This window comes from Halichoerus grypus, chromosome 8 (genome assembly GCF_964656455.1).
Source record: "Halichoerus grypus chromosome 8, mHalGry1.hap1.1, whole genome shotgun sequence".
NCBI classification, from domain to species: Eukaryota; Metazoa; Chordata; class Mammalia; order Carnivora; family Phocidae; genus Halichoerus; species Halichoerus grypus.
In genome coordinates, this window is record NC_135719.1 from 57,599,221 (window position 1) to 57,616,183 (window position 16,963).

At 38.7% G+C, this 16,963-nt stretch overlaps 1 protein-coding gene and 1 pseudogene across 1 annotated transcript in view; both read left to right on the forward strand.

Annotated features, from left to right (window-relative positions):
- Positions 1-16,963, forward strand: part of PRTG (protogenin) — a 121,607-nt gene that overhangs the window by 68,912 nt on the left and 35,732 nt on the right. Inside the window, exons 10-11 of the mRNA XM_036101615.2 lie at positions 194-499; positions 1,201-1,389. Coding sequence (XP_035957508.2) covers positions 194-499; positions 1,201-1,389 — 495 coding nt within the window. The remainder of the gene's footprint in view (positions 1-193; positions 500-1,200; positions 1,390-16,963) is intronic.
- LOC144382757 (NADH dehydrogenase [ubiquinone] 1 alpha subcomplex subunit 1 pseudogene) lies at positions 8,048-8,625 on the forward strand (annotated as a pseudogene).

Below are 16,963 nucleotides of genomic sequence, written 5' to 3' on the forward strand. Positions count from 1 at the left end.
CTCGATCCTTCCTCATTATTTTTCCTTCTTTTTTTTTCTGGTTTGTGATCTACTCGCCTGAAAACCTCTGCTAGGGCTGAACGTATCCCTCCTTTATCATGTGTGTTGCTCTTAAGAGAATGCAGTAAATACTGCAATGCTAATTGACAGTTTTGATTCTATTCATAAGCAACCTGTTTTCTTGTATGACTAGTTCCCTTGAGACCTCCTGAAATTAGTTTGACGAGTCGAAGTCCCACCGATATCCTCATCTCCTGGCTGCCGATCCCAGCCAAATACCGACGGGGCCAGGTGGTCCTCTATCGCCTGTCCTTCCGCCTGAGTACTGAGACTTCCATCCAAGTTCTGGAGCTCCCGGGAACCACACATGAGTACCTTCTGGAGGGCCTGAAACCAGACAGTGTCTATCTGGTGCGGATTACTGCTGCCACCAGAGTGGGGCTAGGAGAGTCATCAGTGTGGACCTCACATAGGACACCCAAAGCTACAAGTGTGAAAGGTAAATTTCTAAACACGATTGAGGAAGAGTATTTATACTTTTTTGAAACTTACTTTTATAAAATCTAAGTCATGTTTAAATGGTGTTTTATGAATGAAAATATTCCATAGATCATGGACTTCACTGAAAATAATTTTAAACTTTTTGTTGCATAGTCCCTTTTGACATAGAGCTCAATAGTGTGTAAAACTTTTGGTTACACTGTTAGTTTGCTCAGCATAAATGGGTGAATCCAAATCAAACTGAATTACCAAAAGTTGTATATTAATAGAGACCTAATTGATATTATTGCCATATATATGTGTGTGTGTGTGTATATATATATATATATATATATTTAGATTTTATTTATTTATTTGACAGAGAGAGACACAGTGAGAGAGGGAACCCAAGCAGGGGGAGTGGGAGAGGGAGAAGCAGGCTCCCCGCTGAGCAGGGAGCCCGATGCGGGGCTCGATCCCAGGACCCTGGGATCATGACCTGAGCCGAAGGCAGACGCTTAACGACTGAGCCACCTAGGCGCCCAATATTTTATATTTTTAATTCTGTCTCAAAGTTTAATATCACTGTGGAATTTTGAAAGTTAGGTTAAAATATAATTGCTTAGAATTGCACTTTTTTGCAGCTGTTGGTTTAAAATTGGGTGTATGTTTATGAACTATGGATTTTTTTATGCATACATTTCTGGTGGCTTTTTCTAGCCCCTAAGTCTCCAGAGTTACATTTGGAGCCTCTGAACTGTACCACCATTTCTGTGAAGTGGCAGCAAGATGCTGAGGACACAGCAACCATTCAGGGCTACAAGCTGTACTACAAAGAAGAAGGGCAGCAGGAAAATGGACCCATTTTCTTAGATACCGGTGACCTTCTCCACACTCTCAGTGGTTTAGGTGAGTGAGCCCGTACTGCACTTTCCTTTTTTCCTTCCTCTCTGACCAGTTGGGAAAAGAGTTTTTGGATATAGGGCAGAAGAACTGACTTACTAGTAGAAAGAGAATTGCCTTTATGACATCACTGTGTATATCCCCCTGCTTGACTCTGTGCTGGTCTTTGACTCACCATTGTGAGCGAACTGACAAGGCATCAGATAACCATGGTATCTTTCTATCTTTCCCCCACCTCTTTTCTTTCTACAGTTAAGTTCTGGTAGAGTGAGATCTGATCAATTATTGTGAGTGTATGATGTACGTGAAATAGCAATATCACAAAATGAGCAGAAAATAGACAATGATTAATTTAGAAATTGCCGGAGAGTGCTTTTAGGTACGTTATTTTCACATGTAAAATATATTTAAATTATGTACAAAATAATGCTCTTACATATGACCCATGTCACTATACATATTTATTTTTGTAGCTGTAACACAGAAAAAGCACTCAGCCTTGTGTTTGGGTTTATCACAGTTCCGAAAGACACCGTTTTATTCTCTGTTCGTCTTATCTTTGCTGTGTGAAGAATTTCATAATGTGACCATGTTTAATGGAAAGTAAGGAAACTTATGTCTACAATAAGTACATGGGTATAAACAGATACTCAAGTTGTAAAATGCATACTCAGTTATTTCTTAGTTATTTGTTAAAGCAGCAACTTGAACTGTGATTCCCAACTAGATTCCTACTGAATTGTTAGAGCACCTTCTGCGCATACTGGAATTTTACAGTGCTCTCTGGCTCTTCCCATCACAGACTACCCTTTGGAGTGCAGAAGGGAAAGGGGCATAGTGACCCCACTGGGATAGCTCCATTTGCTTTTCTGGCCTCACGGCACAACCTGTGAAAACAGCAGTAGTCCTGAGACCCTGCGTGGTGACAAGCTATGGTGGGAGTCTGTTTTTAGAGGCAGGCACATAGGAGGACCCCATCCTCTGGTTCTTTGCTGTAGTTTTCCAGATGGCATTTTGCTTCTAATCTTATTGTCTTGGATTTTAATTTAATCTACATTTGCTTAAATAAATTTCACTATTGATCCCTGTCACACAGTTTTATAAATGATGAGGAGAAGTTACATATGTTCCAGGGTGACCTTCCTTAAAGCCACTGATGCAGAGGTGATGTTAGCAAAACCTGTCGCCAAAGTCAGGAGCATTTATTTCTAGCCGCGGCTTCTCAGTGTGCTCTCCCATTCTATGTTCATATCATTTATTCAAAAGAGTTGTACTAAGTTATCAAGTAAGAAACGGGATTTGGGACAATAGCTGATGAAAAATCATACATCAAACTCAGTATTTCCAGTTTCTTCACTGTTCAGGAAATATAAATAAGTAGAAAATACAAAAAATAAGTTCATAGAGCACTTTTCTTGAACACTTAGGTAGCTTATTTTAAAAAAATGAATAATTTATTGGGAAGAACAGAATAATGCTCTGCTTGTGAAAAGTTTAGAGAAACATCTTATTAAAATTTTGTCAATTAAAAACAACGCTTTAGAGGTGCCAGGGTGGCTCAGTCGGTTGGGCATCTTCCTTTGGCTCCGGTCATGATCCCAGGGTCCTGGGATCGAGTCCCGCATCAGGCTCCCTGAGCCTGCTTCTCTCTCTCCCTCTGCTGCTCCCCCTGCTTGTGCTCTCTCGCTCTGTCAAATAAATAAATGAAATCTTAAAACAAAAAACAATGCTTTAAAATTTAAACATTTTCTATGGGTGCGTATAAATATAAAGAAGACCCATTGATCTTTGTTGAAATTTTTTTATAATCTCTAATAGCTTTTAGTACTATGAATTTTTATTTCCTTCTGTGTTTTAAAAGTAAATCACATATATTACGGCCTGTGTTTTTATGTTGTAAAATCCTTTGTGTATACTACTTGGGGTAATTCAGCTTAAAATCACTGTATAATGCATAAACTGGGAAATTATTTTGTTATAGTCACTATGCCTCTCTGTTAAAATAACTCCATGTTTCCTGACTGTGGAGTTAGACTGGGTAGTTGGGCTAATTGCAGGGCAGGCTAACAGGGGACTGTGTCTCAGCTGTAGGACTTTCTTGTTGGACAGTGGGTTCCACACCCCTGGAGGTGCCAAGCCAGGGCTGGAACGGGCTGACCAGCAGAGATGCAGTTGATCCAAGCATTTACAGCTGTTGACTAGCTCACCTTTAAGATGGCTTTTACTCTTGAGAGCCCTAGGGTCTATAGTCTTTCTTTCTTAGACACCGTTGGGGCCTAGCTGAGCTTATAGCAAGTTGAACGGGTATAACCCACTAAGCAGGCAAGTGTTAAGAGCTCTCACTCTTTTCCTTCTTACTTTCGGCTATTGGGAGGGCAGTATGTTCTGTTAACTGGACAACTGACCATCTGTGACCATTTTTAGCAAGAGCATCTGGCGTTAGCTGCCTGTTTAACAGAGAGTGATGTGTGCAGAGGGCAGTAGGTTAAGGGAACCCTATCTGTGTCTTGCATGGTGAATACTTTCTTTCACAGAGCTTTTGTACATTAAAGATGCTCTAACTAGAACTAGATTTACTAAGTGGGCTTGGAAATGAAATTTAAATGCTTCTGTTTGCTGAATCAGTGTCAATTTGAGTAGCAAACTGATGTCTCAAAATTTCATTTTCATACTAATCCCTTCTCTGATGCCCTAATACACATCCTTTTGTTACTTCTGGTAATTAAGTTTTCAACTAAAAAGTATGTTATTGGGACACATTCTCCTTGGTAACACATACAGTTCTTTGTTTCTGAAAGAAAGAAATGAATTTGTGTATTTCAATTCATTTAACAAGAATTTACAAATTATTTTTCTAAATAAGGCATTGTAGTACTAAATAAAAAGATTTAACAGATGTGACCTCTGCTCAAAACAAGAAAAACCAAAAGATACTAACTTGATTTACTTTCCTGATTTTCTCCCAAAGTTCTGAATAACTAAATTTAATTGTAATGCAAGTTGTTTTACAACATTTTATGCTAAATCCTCAATGCTCAGTTCAAAGATGCAGACAGTTTTGTTTTTTAAAGTGGCTGAAAAGATTCTTGTGTCTTTATTAGAGTAATATAAATATTGGTAGAGCAATGGAAGTATTTTGATGTTGCTGGTTTGTTCTAGTTTAATGATTTGTAAATACACAGTTTGCTTTTAATTAGAAATGGTTTGGGGGTTGGGGAAAAAAACATTTGGCTTGTGATTTAATGTTTATGTGATTTGTTCTAAATTGTGGTTTGAGGTTTTCTTCAAGATTTGCATCTTTGTTGTGATTATTTTCACTCAGTTGTTTTTTTTCCTCCCTTGGCACTTCTCATGTTTACCTGTTTTAAGCAGAATTTTAAAACATTTGTTAAATTTACCATACAATAAACTGAAGCAAAATTAATAGCACACTTGTGTTCTCTGATAATAGACTGATTGAAATAATTCATTCCTCTTTTTTTGTCTGTTTATTTCAGAAGTTGGCTTCAAATTCTGAAGTTAGGGTTTCTAATTGCAAAGAAGACTGTTTTCATAAGCTGTCAGAAACTTCTTAATTGTTCAGTATTTATATAATAAGGGGGAAAGGGGGGATTATTTAGATGGTGCTGTTGTTAGTTTAGCATTTGGGACACGATAATCTTTAGCTTCTATTTTGCCAAAGAATGTGTGCTATTATATTTCACAGCAAGCTTGATTGGTGAGCATGAGATTTAGCAACAGTTACAAAGATCCAAAATATTTAAAATCATTAGTAATGTTCCTGGATTCCTTGCACACCTTTAAAACTCACAGATCTTTTTTTGATAAATCCAAAATTGGAATTCCCAGTTACCGTGGGGGAAATAGGAGGCAGAAGAAACAGTCCCTGGGTAACAAGTAATTTTAGAGTCCCTTAGCCAGTTTGTATGGAAGCATGGTAAAATTAAGTCAGATTTCTGGGTGTTATCCTTTACCATAACAGAATAGGATTTGGTTGTGTGATTACATATCTGAGGAAAGAAAATCAAGAGCTACCCCTGGTGAGTCAAACATATATCTGGAGGGAGTTGTAATCTTCCCTTTAGTCAAGACAGGACAAGATTTTGTGGCATAAAAGAGACTACTTTTATCAGAGAGGGTTCATTGTGAACCTCACTATAATAGTGATTTTGTTTTGAAGAGAACTAGAATCACTCAGTTTACAAAATATGGAAGTCACGTTTTAAGGCAAGCCAAAGTCTTTTCAGAGACTGTGTTCCCTCATTCCTCTCACACAAGGAAGCCTTAGATAACACTCAGAAAAATCTCTGGAAACATGCTACAGGTGAAAATTCTTGTATTGCAGCTGTTTTGCAACTTTCTCGCTGCACCCCTTAAGAGAGAGTAAAAATCTACACCATATTTTATAAACAGATCTTCCTGATTATGTATAGTTTCGAGTATATCTTAGCATACTGACTTTTAACCTAAAAATTCATTTCAAATAATTTGGTGCCTTGCTGTCAACTACCAACTCAAATGTAATTACAGATGCCAGGATTCTTCTGTTTTCTAAAGTAACATATAATCAACAACATAGGCATGATTAAGCACTTTGTCCAGATTAGGGTTGACTTCACAGAGTAGTGTTGGTTTCTTTGAGATCACTTTGCATTTATTTGTTAACAGATCATTTTTAGCGATTGGTGTAGAAATTCCATTGACGTTATTGCTGTCATTTACCACAGGCAAGATAGTTGGGGACATGCCTCGTATTTTTTTTGCCTCTCTTCAGTTCTTCCTGTGCTTTATCACTGTTAAATTCCACTTTTAGTAGAAATAGCTCTCCTCTGAACAGTGTCTGATTGCATTCTTTCTTTCCTTCCTTTCAAAGAATTACAAAATAAATTCATTTAACTTACATGAATAATTTTGGAAACCACCTACTCTCTAGGCCAGAAAACTGACCAACAATGTGGGAGTACAAATTATAACAAAGGGAACATTGTAAAAGTATTGTATTTCACTTATTTCACTATTAATTATCTTTTAAGTTACCCTTTCTTGTGTTTAATTTATTATCTAGCCAAGATATGTTGAAATGTCAACGCAGATTTTAGGAAATACTCAACTGTTTTTTCTTAATTTACTAGGAGAGCAAAAACTTTTAAATATTTCATTCTCTGCAGTCTCTGAACATGCCACATATGATAAATATTCAGCTCAAACTTTAGAACCTTAATACTTAAAATATTTAAAAACCAATACCTCAAAAGAAAGGGAGCATCCATTTCTTTAAAAATCCTGTTACTAAAAAAATACTGTTCCATTAAGACAGTAACAAAGGAAAGATTTTCATTTGCCAATTTGCAACTACCTCCATTTAAAGAAAAAATGTTTACCGATTTGTGAAACTGTAAGAACTATACAAAATTTACAGGGCTGTCATCTGGTAAACTTTCCTTAAATTTCTTCTCTTGAAGTATGTTTGATACTCCCTGGATGAAATTGAAGATATATCTCTTTCCATTTGGAAAAATCTTCCCCAGCTTTTAAGTCTCAACCCTCTGGGACTCCTCTTATGACCTCAAATGGTGTCAGTCATTCCCATGGTACATCATTTATAATGCTCTATTATAGGACCACTTGGCACTGACAGCTAAAAGAAAAATATCTGTGAAGTAAATTTCATGTCTGTTGCCTGGCATTAGCTCTGTAACTTATTAACAGATTAAATCCTGGTTATTTACCTAATCTTTTAAATAGGGATAATAATAATAATAGCTATTTTAGAACATTAGGAAGTTTAAATGAAATAATGTAATAAAGTTAGCACAGTTCCTAGAAAACTGCATTGTAAGTCCTCAACAAATGTTAGCTGTTATAATTGTTTTTAAAATTGTTCTCCTCCTAGGATGGAACCTGGAAATCTGTATTTAAAAAAAATGTTTTTCATGTGATTTACCATGATCACTAGATTTGGAAACCAGTGCTTCTTGAACTTTAATATCTAAATGGCCTAAAATCTTTGCATTCCTACCTACTTTGAGAAACAGCATCTAGACCAGAAGTAGGCGGACTTTTTTTTTTTTTTTAAGATTTTATTTATTTATTTGACAGAGAGAGACACAGCGAGAGAGGCAACACAAGCAGGGTGAGTGGGAGAGGAAGAAGCAGGCTTCTCGAGGAGCCGGGAGCCCGATGTGGGGCTCGATCCCAGGACCCTGTGGTCATGACCTGAGCTGAAGGTAGACACTTAACGACTGAGCCACCCAGGCGCTCCCAGACTTTTTCTGTAATGAGACGGATAGTAAATATTTTAGGCTTTGTGGGTATTATGGACTGAATGTTTATGTCCTCATCAAACTCATATGTTGAAGCCCTAACCCCTAATGTGACTGGATATATGGAAATACGGCCTTGGAGTAGGTGATAACTGTTGAGTCAGGGCATAAGGGTGGGGCCCTAATATGATAGGCAGGTGCCCTTCTAAGAAGAGGAGGAGACAGTAGGCTTTCTCTCTACCATGTGAGCAAGGACTCAGTGAGAAGGTGGCTGTCCACAAGTCCGGAAGAGAGCTCTTGTCAGAAACTGAACACTGGGGAGCCTACTGGGAAGGGGGCCGAGGTCAGGTCATCTTTACTGGGCCGGGAAGGAAGGATTTGGCCCTGGCAACCGTGCTGCGATGTGGTTCGAGATCCTGCCCGGGATCGGCGTCATGGTCGTGTGCTTGGTCTCCCCGGCATAGCCACGGCGCACATCCACAGGCTCAGTAACGGGGACAAGGAAAAAAGGGTTGTCTGTTATGCATTTCAGTGGAGTTTGATGCAAAGAGATAAGTGGGTCTCTGGAGTTAATCGTTACTATGTGTCAAAGGGTTTGGAGAATATCGATTTAGGAAGCATTTTCCTGATTGATGAAAAATAACTCAGTCATACTCATGTACTCCTTCTAGAAGGTTATGCAGTGTATTAATGTAATGCGTAATAAAAACAACAAAAAAGTAAAATCAAAAAAAAAAAAGAAAAGAAAAGAAACTGAACATTGCCAGAATTTGATCTTGGACTTCCCAGTCTCCAGAACTGTAAGAAATTAATTTCTGTGGCTTAAGCCATCTGGTCTGTGGTATTTTGTTATGGCAGCCCGAGCAGACTTACACAGCGGGCCGTAAGACCCACCACAGGTGTTCCATTCTGTCACTGGAGCACAGAGGCAGCCAGAGGAAATACAGAAATGCACCAAAAGTCTATTTTATCTGATACAAGTATTGCTACTCCAACTTTCTTTTGACTTCCATTTGCATGATAGATGTTTCTTCATTCCCTCACTTTCAATCTGCAGGTGTCTTTAGGCAGTGTCTTTTGTGTCTTGCCAAGTGTAGATGCTAGTGTTGTTGCTCGTGAAAGTGTGGTTCCAGGATCAGCAGCAAAATCTGGAAGTTTACTGAAATGCTGAATTTCGGCCTTCCCTTGTCCCTTCTCCTGATCTTCTGAATCAGAATCTCTGTGTTAATAGGATTATTAGGTGATTAGTATGCACATTGAAGCTTGGGAAACACTGGACTAGAGGACCTAGTATATTTTTTCTAAATAACTAATATTCTTTGTAAGTTAATAGATTTTAGCATTCGTTTGTTACTCATGTTGGAAATCTTTCAGACTTTGTTTTTGTGCCTTCTGCGTTCCTATATTGCTGACTCTCTTAATTGTCAGGCCAATTATAGGTTTTAAATATTGTTGCCACTAAGCCTCTCTTAAGTCTCCTTTTACTGGACTTTTTATGGCATATTTTGTTTCTAGTCCTCTCTCCCCATACTCTTCAGCTTTCACATGGGGATAAACATGGCCTTTCATGGGTATCATCCCTTAACCAATGCATTTTTTCCTAGACATCCAGGAAGTGGATGAATCACAAGCTCTCAGGTATAATCTTCCAGTTTGGGCCCTTCTTCCCTGTATTTGTCTGTCACTGAGTGCTCATTCACAAAGTCATTTTTTCATTCTCAGATACTTACAAAGCTTGTGGTATGGTAGTCCCTGTGTTAGGGCCTGCCACATCTAATGTAAACATGGTCATGACATTTGAGTCTAGGAGGAAGACCAGCAAATAAGCAACTGAAAAACCAGGTGACAAACTCTTGGACAACATTTGGCAGGTGCTTCTGACCTGTTCCAGGGCTGAATAGGGATGGTTTCCAGGAAAAAGTGACAAATATTTAAGTTGAGATCTAAAGGATGAGTAGGATTAGTCAGGCAAAGGGGCAGGGGCAGGCACAGGTTATATGGGACCTAATAAAATAATATATAACAACATAAAAATAATGTAAAAATACACTGTCAGTATAGGGCCTTGTACCTACACTGTAGAGTATAGGCTCCATGCAAGTGTGAAGGGTTCTGAAAATTGAAAAGTTCTCACAACTTCATGGTAAATCTGCTCTGCAAAGAGGGAAGGGCAGAACCCAGGAGTGCTCAGGGACTGGTGAAAATCACGTGGGACATGCAGGAGGTGAGGGGGACCATGCTCCAGAGAAGACGAAATGTTACTGTTTGATGACAGAGTGTCACCAGCACCTGGGAAACTGCATGAGGGAATTTGGGCTTTATCCTAAGGGCAGCATGAAACCACTGAATGATTTTAAGCAAGCAAGTGACCTGATTAGATTTGTTTAGAAATATCTTTCTGGGGCGCCTGGGTGGCTCAGACGGTTAAGCGTCTGCCTTCAGCTCAGGTCATGATCCCAGGGTCCTGGGATCAAGTCCCGCATCGGGCTCCCTGCTAGGTGGGGAGCCTGCTTCTCTCTCTGCCTCTGCCTCTCTGTCTCTCTGACTCTCATGAATAAATACATAAAACATTAAAAAAATATATCTTTCTGTTGCAGTGTGTAAAATATAATGTGGAGAAATAAGACATGAAGCAGCTCAGAACTACCTCTTCCCTGAAAGTTTTTTTTTCACTTCCTTTCTGATTCAGAGATGCTATAAGTGTACATTTCATGTTTGCTACAATCCTGTTGCACATGGCAATTTCCATACACACAAATCATAAAGATTTCTTCAGAAAACAGCAAATTCTGCTGCTTTTAATCAGTTTATACTCAACTTTTGGGAACTACAATCATGGTATAATTTATCTGTATCTATATATACACATATATATCTCCACCAAATCAGTAAAATTGGAAATTTCTTTGTGCAGACCCTCTTCAAAAATCAAAGTGTTAGGTAATATTGATCCCATATCTAAAAAAACAAACCCTACTCTTTTATAAAGGGAAAGATATTTGGATCTTTGGTTTATGCTTGTCTTAAAGTCAGCCTTGTAACTGTGTTAAAGTGTTTTAATTTCCCCCTCCCTTTGCTTGAGTCAGCTCTCAAGAGGCATGTAGTCACAAATCTAATGGTGTATTCTGTCCCCCTGAGAATGCCTAATTACCCTTGATTTGGGACATTTCATTTTAGGCAACTGTGATGTTGCCAAGTTAATTAAATTTCATGTTTTTACATGAAGAAGGAAGTAAAGGAATGTAGCCATGGATTCCATAAACCCATAATATAAACTGTTCTTTGAAGCCACAGTGTGAATTCAGGAGCATTTATTAGTCACTCAAAAGAACAATATTTTTGAGCCCACTCAGCTGCTACCATTGAGCTTTAGGATAGGCTCTTAGAGCTACAATACTGTTTACAAAACCCTCGTTAACACTGTGTGAATACAGTGAGTACAGTTTTATGGAACTCAATAGGTCTCAGATAAAGAGATTTCTATGCTTTCTTGGTTGCTCTTTTGGGCCGCTCCTAGAAGGCTTATGACACAGAAGCTTGGTGGCCTTGCAAATCAGAAGATGAACTCAATTTAGAAGTTGCTGATAATGGGCTGCAGTTACCATTAAATTAACGTAAATTAATTACCAGTAAATCAATCACAAAACTGAAACCATCCCCACAACATACAGTTTTGACTTGTGTGATTTCTTCTCCTAACACCTCCTGAAGACCTTGCCTAGAAGATAGTGCTAAATAAAAATGTAAAATTTCTAATTTTAGGGTTGATACAATATATATTTTTTCAGAACTTTATGTAAGCTACTTGGTTTAATAACACGAGATTGCTATCTATACCAATTTCATTGCCATTTCTTGTTTCTTAAATTTTCACATTAAAGTTTACCCTGCCTAATTATGGATGTTAAGTTTATTTCCCATTATTGTTAAAATTTAAAAATTGGTGTATATTGATTGAAAGCACATACTCTGTACCAGGTCCTGTATTGGGGACAAGGAGTATGAACATAAGATGGCATGCCTGCTTCCAAAGTATCTAAGCACAGCATGAAGGGGACCTATTAGTGTCCATAGGAAAATGTGCTAATGGACAAAATTGAGATATAGTCAGTGTTCTAGAAGCATAAAGGATAAATGGATAATTTTTACTGCATGATGGAGAATGTTTTGCATAGTAGAGAATGGAGGAAAGTCATTCCAATAATAGGAAGTTACAGGGTACAAAAAAGAAGATTGAAGAGGTGGCCTCATTGGTGTACTATGGCTAAAACATGGGTCGCATGAGTAAGAGTCGTAGAGACTGAAGCTGTAGAGTTAAATAGGAACCATGTTTTAAGAGCCCTGTGTACCCTAATAATATTGTCCTACAATACAGTAATGAGGAGCCATCAAAAGTTTTTAACTGAAAGTAAAACGTGGCTTGTTTTAGAAAGACAATGTCAAGGATAGGTTTAGAAAATGCAGTGAGTATGGGCCAGGGAGGGAGTTACTGAAGACAGGAAATCAATACGATGATTGTTGAAGTAATTTAAGATGATGAGGGTATGACTAAGACAATAGTTTATTGGAGAGAAGGCAGATGTGAAGTTGTTTTGGGCTTAGAACAATCATGGGGCGCCTGCATAGCTTAGTCGGTTAAGCATCTGACTCTTAATCTCAGCTCAATCAGGACTTGACTGATTACATATGGCCTGATGGGAGGCCTTCAGATAGAGGTATAGGGGTCACACACCTAAGGGATCTTTGAAAAGATGCTCGGGCGCCTGGGTGGCTCAGTCGTTAAGCGTCTGCCTTCGGCTCAGGTCATGATCCCAGGGTTCTGGGATCGAGCCCCACATCGGGCTCCCTGCTCAGCGGGAAGCCTGCTTCTCCCTCTCCCACTCCCCCTGCTTGTGTTCCTGCTCTCGCTGTCTCTCTCTCTCTTCAAATAGATAAATAAAATCTTTAAAAAAAAAAAAAATGAAAAGATGCTCAACATCATTAGCCATTAGGGAAATGCAAATTTAAAATTTTAAACTACAATAAGCTACCACTACATACCTATTAGAATGACTGAAAAATTTTGTTTTTATTTCTTTTTATCTTTTATTTTTTTGAAGATTTTATTTATTTATTAGAGAGATCACAAGCAGAGGGGAGGGGTAGAGAGAGAAGCAGATGCCCCACTGAGCAGGGAGCCCAATGCGGGGCTCGATCCCAGGACCCTGGGATCATGACCTGAGCCGAAGGCAGATGCTTAACCACCTGAGCCACCCAGGTGCCCAACTGAAAAATTTTAAATGCCAAAACGTCCAATAACAAGTGCTGACATGGATGCAGAACACCTGGAACTGTAGGAATGCAAAATGGTCCAGCCACTCTGGAAAAAAACTTAATGCTTTTTTATTTTGAAGTTAAACATGCCTGTACCATATGACCCAGCAGTCCCATCCTAGAGATTTACTCTAGAAAAATGAAAACTTATGTTCACACAGGAACCTGTAACACAAATGTATAGCTCTATTACACCCCAAATATTGGAAACAGTAAATGTCCTTCACTGGATGAACAGATGAACAAACTGCAATATATCTATACAGTTGAAATACTCTCAGCAATGAAGAACAATGAACTATATTGCTGCTTTTGCAACAATTTGTGGGCAAATCTCAATGGCATTATACTGAGTGAAAGAGGCCAGTCTCAAAAGGTTACATATTCTGTATCATTCCCCTTATATGACATTCTTGGAAAGTCAGAACTAGGTAGTGATTGCCGTGGATTAGGGGTGGGGGCAGGATTTAACTACAAAGGGGAAACACAAAGGGGTTTCTTTTTTTTTTTCTTTGAAGATTTTATTTATTTATTTGACATAGAGAAAGATAGCAAGAGCAGGAACATAAGCAGGGGGAGTGGGAGAGGGAGAAGCAGGCTTCCCACTGAGCAGGGAGCCCGATGTGGGGCTCGATCCCAGGACCCTGGGATCATGACCTGAGCCGAAGGCAGACGCTTAACGACTGAGCCACCCAGGCGCCCCCACAAAGGGGTTTCTTGATGTAATAAAATTCTTCTGTATCCTGATTGTGGTGGTGGTGAACAAATCTATACATGTGTTAAATAAAACTGTACACCAAGAAAGGTCAGCTTAAGTATATAGAAATTTAGAAATTAAAACAGAAGACTGGGTTTTGAGATCAAATGGCCAGGATTTATTTATTTTTGTTTGTTTATTTTATTTTTTTTGTGTTATTAACATATGTATTATTTGTTTCAGGGGTACAGATCTGTGATTCATCAGTCTTACACAATACACAGCACTCACCACAACACATACCCTCCCCAGTGTCCATCACCCAGCCTCCCGATCTTCCCTCCTGTCCAGCAACCCTCAGTTTGTTTCCTGAGATTGAGTCTCTTATGGTTTGTCTCCCTCTATGGTTTCATCTTGTTTCATTTTTTCCTCTCTTCCCCTATGATCCTCTGCCTTGTTTCTTAAATTCCACGTATCAGTGAGATCGTATGATAATTGTCTTTCTCTGACTGACTTATTTCGCTTAGCATAATACCTTCTAGTTCCATCCATGTCGTTGCAAATGGCAAGATTTCAATTTTTTATGGCTGCATAACATTCCATTGTGTGTGTGTGTGGGGGGTGTGTGTGTGTGTGGGGGGTGTGTGTGTGTGTGTGTGTGTGTATAATATATACACATCTTTATCCATTCATCTGTTGATGGACATCCGGGCTCTTTCCATAGTTTGGCTATTGTGGACATTGCTGCTGTAAACACTGGGGTACATGTGCCCCTTCGGATCACTACAGGGGTGCATGTGCCCCTTCAGATTGCTACATTTGTATCTTTGGGGTAAATACCCAGTAGTGCAATTGCTGGGTCATAGGGTAGCTCTATTTTCAACTTTTTGAGGAAACTCCATACTTAACTCCACACATACAGAGTGGCTGCACCAGCTTGCATTCCCCAAGTGGCCAGGATTTGAATCCTAGCTCCCCACCCACTAGTGTCAAGTCACTCTACCTTCATGATCCTCAGCTTGCTGTATGTCTAGGATGTTGAGGATGTTGATGATGATGATGATGATTTAAGTAGGCTCCACACCCAGCATGGAGCCCAGTGCAGGGCCTGAACTCACGACCCTGAGATCAAGACCTGAGCTGAGATCAAGAGTCAGACGCTTAACCCACTGAGCCACCCAGGCACCTCTAGGATGTTGAGGATTAAATGTGCTAGTGCATGTGGAACCCTCAGCACACTGTATGATACAAAGTAAGTGCTCAGTAACTAGTTACTCTTTATAAATATGATTACAGAGAGGAAGAAGTTGGAATGATTCCCAAGAGCTCTGGGTGGATGGTGCTTTAATTGGAGTAGGGCTTTTAGGAGCAAAATCAGGTGTGGGGAAGTGGGAGATACTGAGTTGAGTTTTGCTCATATTAGGTTGAAAAGATTGGTGTTCTAGTGGAGATGTCTGTAATAGCTTAGTAGTTTAGCTTTCAGAAGATCTGAAATGGTGAATCTGTGTGCATCTGGGAGTTAAGGCTGCTTACTGATGCAGACGTGCTCCAAGAGACCTGGCCTCTCTCCGGCTTAGCTACCTTTAAAGAAGCTGATGAAAAACTTGAGCAGAAGAAACCTCTGTCAGCATAACTGTAAAACAAAGGACATTAGGTCATTTTGAGGAAAGCGAGACACATCCAACAAATCCAATTGAAATTCCTCTTACTCTGTGAAACCTTGAACATTCTCATTTCCTGTGTTAATCACTGTCCATCCAGTCTTTTTTTTTTTTTTTTTTTTTTATCTTCCTAGACCTCAGGAAACTGAAATTCTTTCTATAGTTTCTGTCCATATAGATAAGGTCATACATAACCTTAATTTGGTGCAATTCTAAACATTTATCAGTTCCTTTTCTGACCACACAAACATAGAAGAATTTTAAATAAGAAGGAAGCAAAGAGGATCAGGTAAATCATTGCTGCTGTATTATGGGAGAAGTATAGTTGGCAAATTCCAAACCAAATCTTGTAACAAATTACAGAAGATATTTTATACTGTAATAGCAATGCTATCATAATTTGCATTTTTGCCTCTTAAAGTCAGAGCATTGTGAGCAGCATTAAAATGACAGTGCCTCCAATGCCTTATACTCTTCTGCTGTACATTGTACTTTATCAGAATTGTATTAATGGCATCCTATGGGATGTTATACCTCACAATTTTATTTCTCGTTTTAAGGAAAATCATTTGGAGAGACGGAAGGAAGGGAGAAATAAATGCCTATACTTTCTTAAATATTTTTTTTACCATCTTTTAAAAAAAAATAAGCTTCAACTTTCCGTATAAAATCCCAAAAAATAATTGAGAAAAGAATTTTGATGGTTTTTCCTGGGCTTTTATATTCTTAGTCTTGAATAGTCATCACCTTTCAAAATGCTCTAAAACATGGAAAGCTCTGTGAAAAACATCTGTCTTGTTATTAAATGCAGTGTAATTTGTGAACAAAAACGATGCACAGCTACTACCTTTTTTTTTTTTTTTTTTTTACGATAAAGTCAAGTTGTTCTTTTTCCCCCCAAGAATGAAATGGATGCATTTGCCTAAATGGTCATCACTTTTGTACGCTTGAAGTTGTTTTACTGCTTTAGCAGCTGTGTGGCAAGTTTTCTAGCAGACAATGGAGGTGGGGAGGGGGAGCTCAGTTGCATCTGGTTTCTCTTTGTAGAATGTCTGAAAAGTTGATACTTAGTGGTTTCTTGAGAAAGCAGTTTATCTCTAGAAGAGGAACTTTTTTAGTACCTAAATTAGTTTGCTCTGATTCATATGCATTCGTTTTGTTCTCCTGCTTAAAAAAAAAAAAAAAGGAGAAAGAAAGAAAAGAGTAAAGAAGATCATCTACCCTAAAACTACATAGCACAGATAACCCTTTGACCTGTGGCACTGGGGTAAAGATTTACAGTACTTGTGGAGCCTCATTCCACATGCCTGACTGAAAAGAGCCCTAAATAAAGTAAGGCCCCTGTGGAGATGGAGAAAATAAGCAGGATAAGGAAGTTCCATTATTTCAAGTGGCTGTGTGTTGTTTTATTTTTACTAGTCCATAAAGTGAAATACCATTTGCGATGTGTTTCCAGTTTTGAGTCTGATGTCACTTAAGTTTGGGGTCTGATGTTGGGATAGTTTGAGTCAGGGATGCCCTGGGCAAAGCATCCTTCTCTGTCTCCTTTGCTACCAGCAAATATCCCTTCCTGCTGACTCCCTCAAATTAAATTTCCATTTGAAATATTTTTCCTTTAAAGAAAGCAAAACAACAGAAGACTTAAA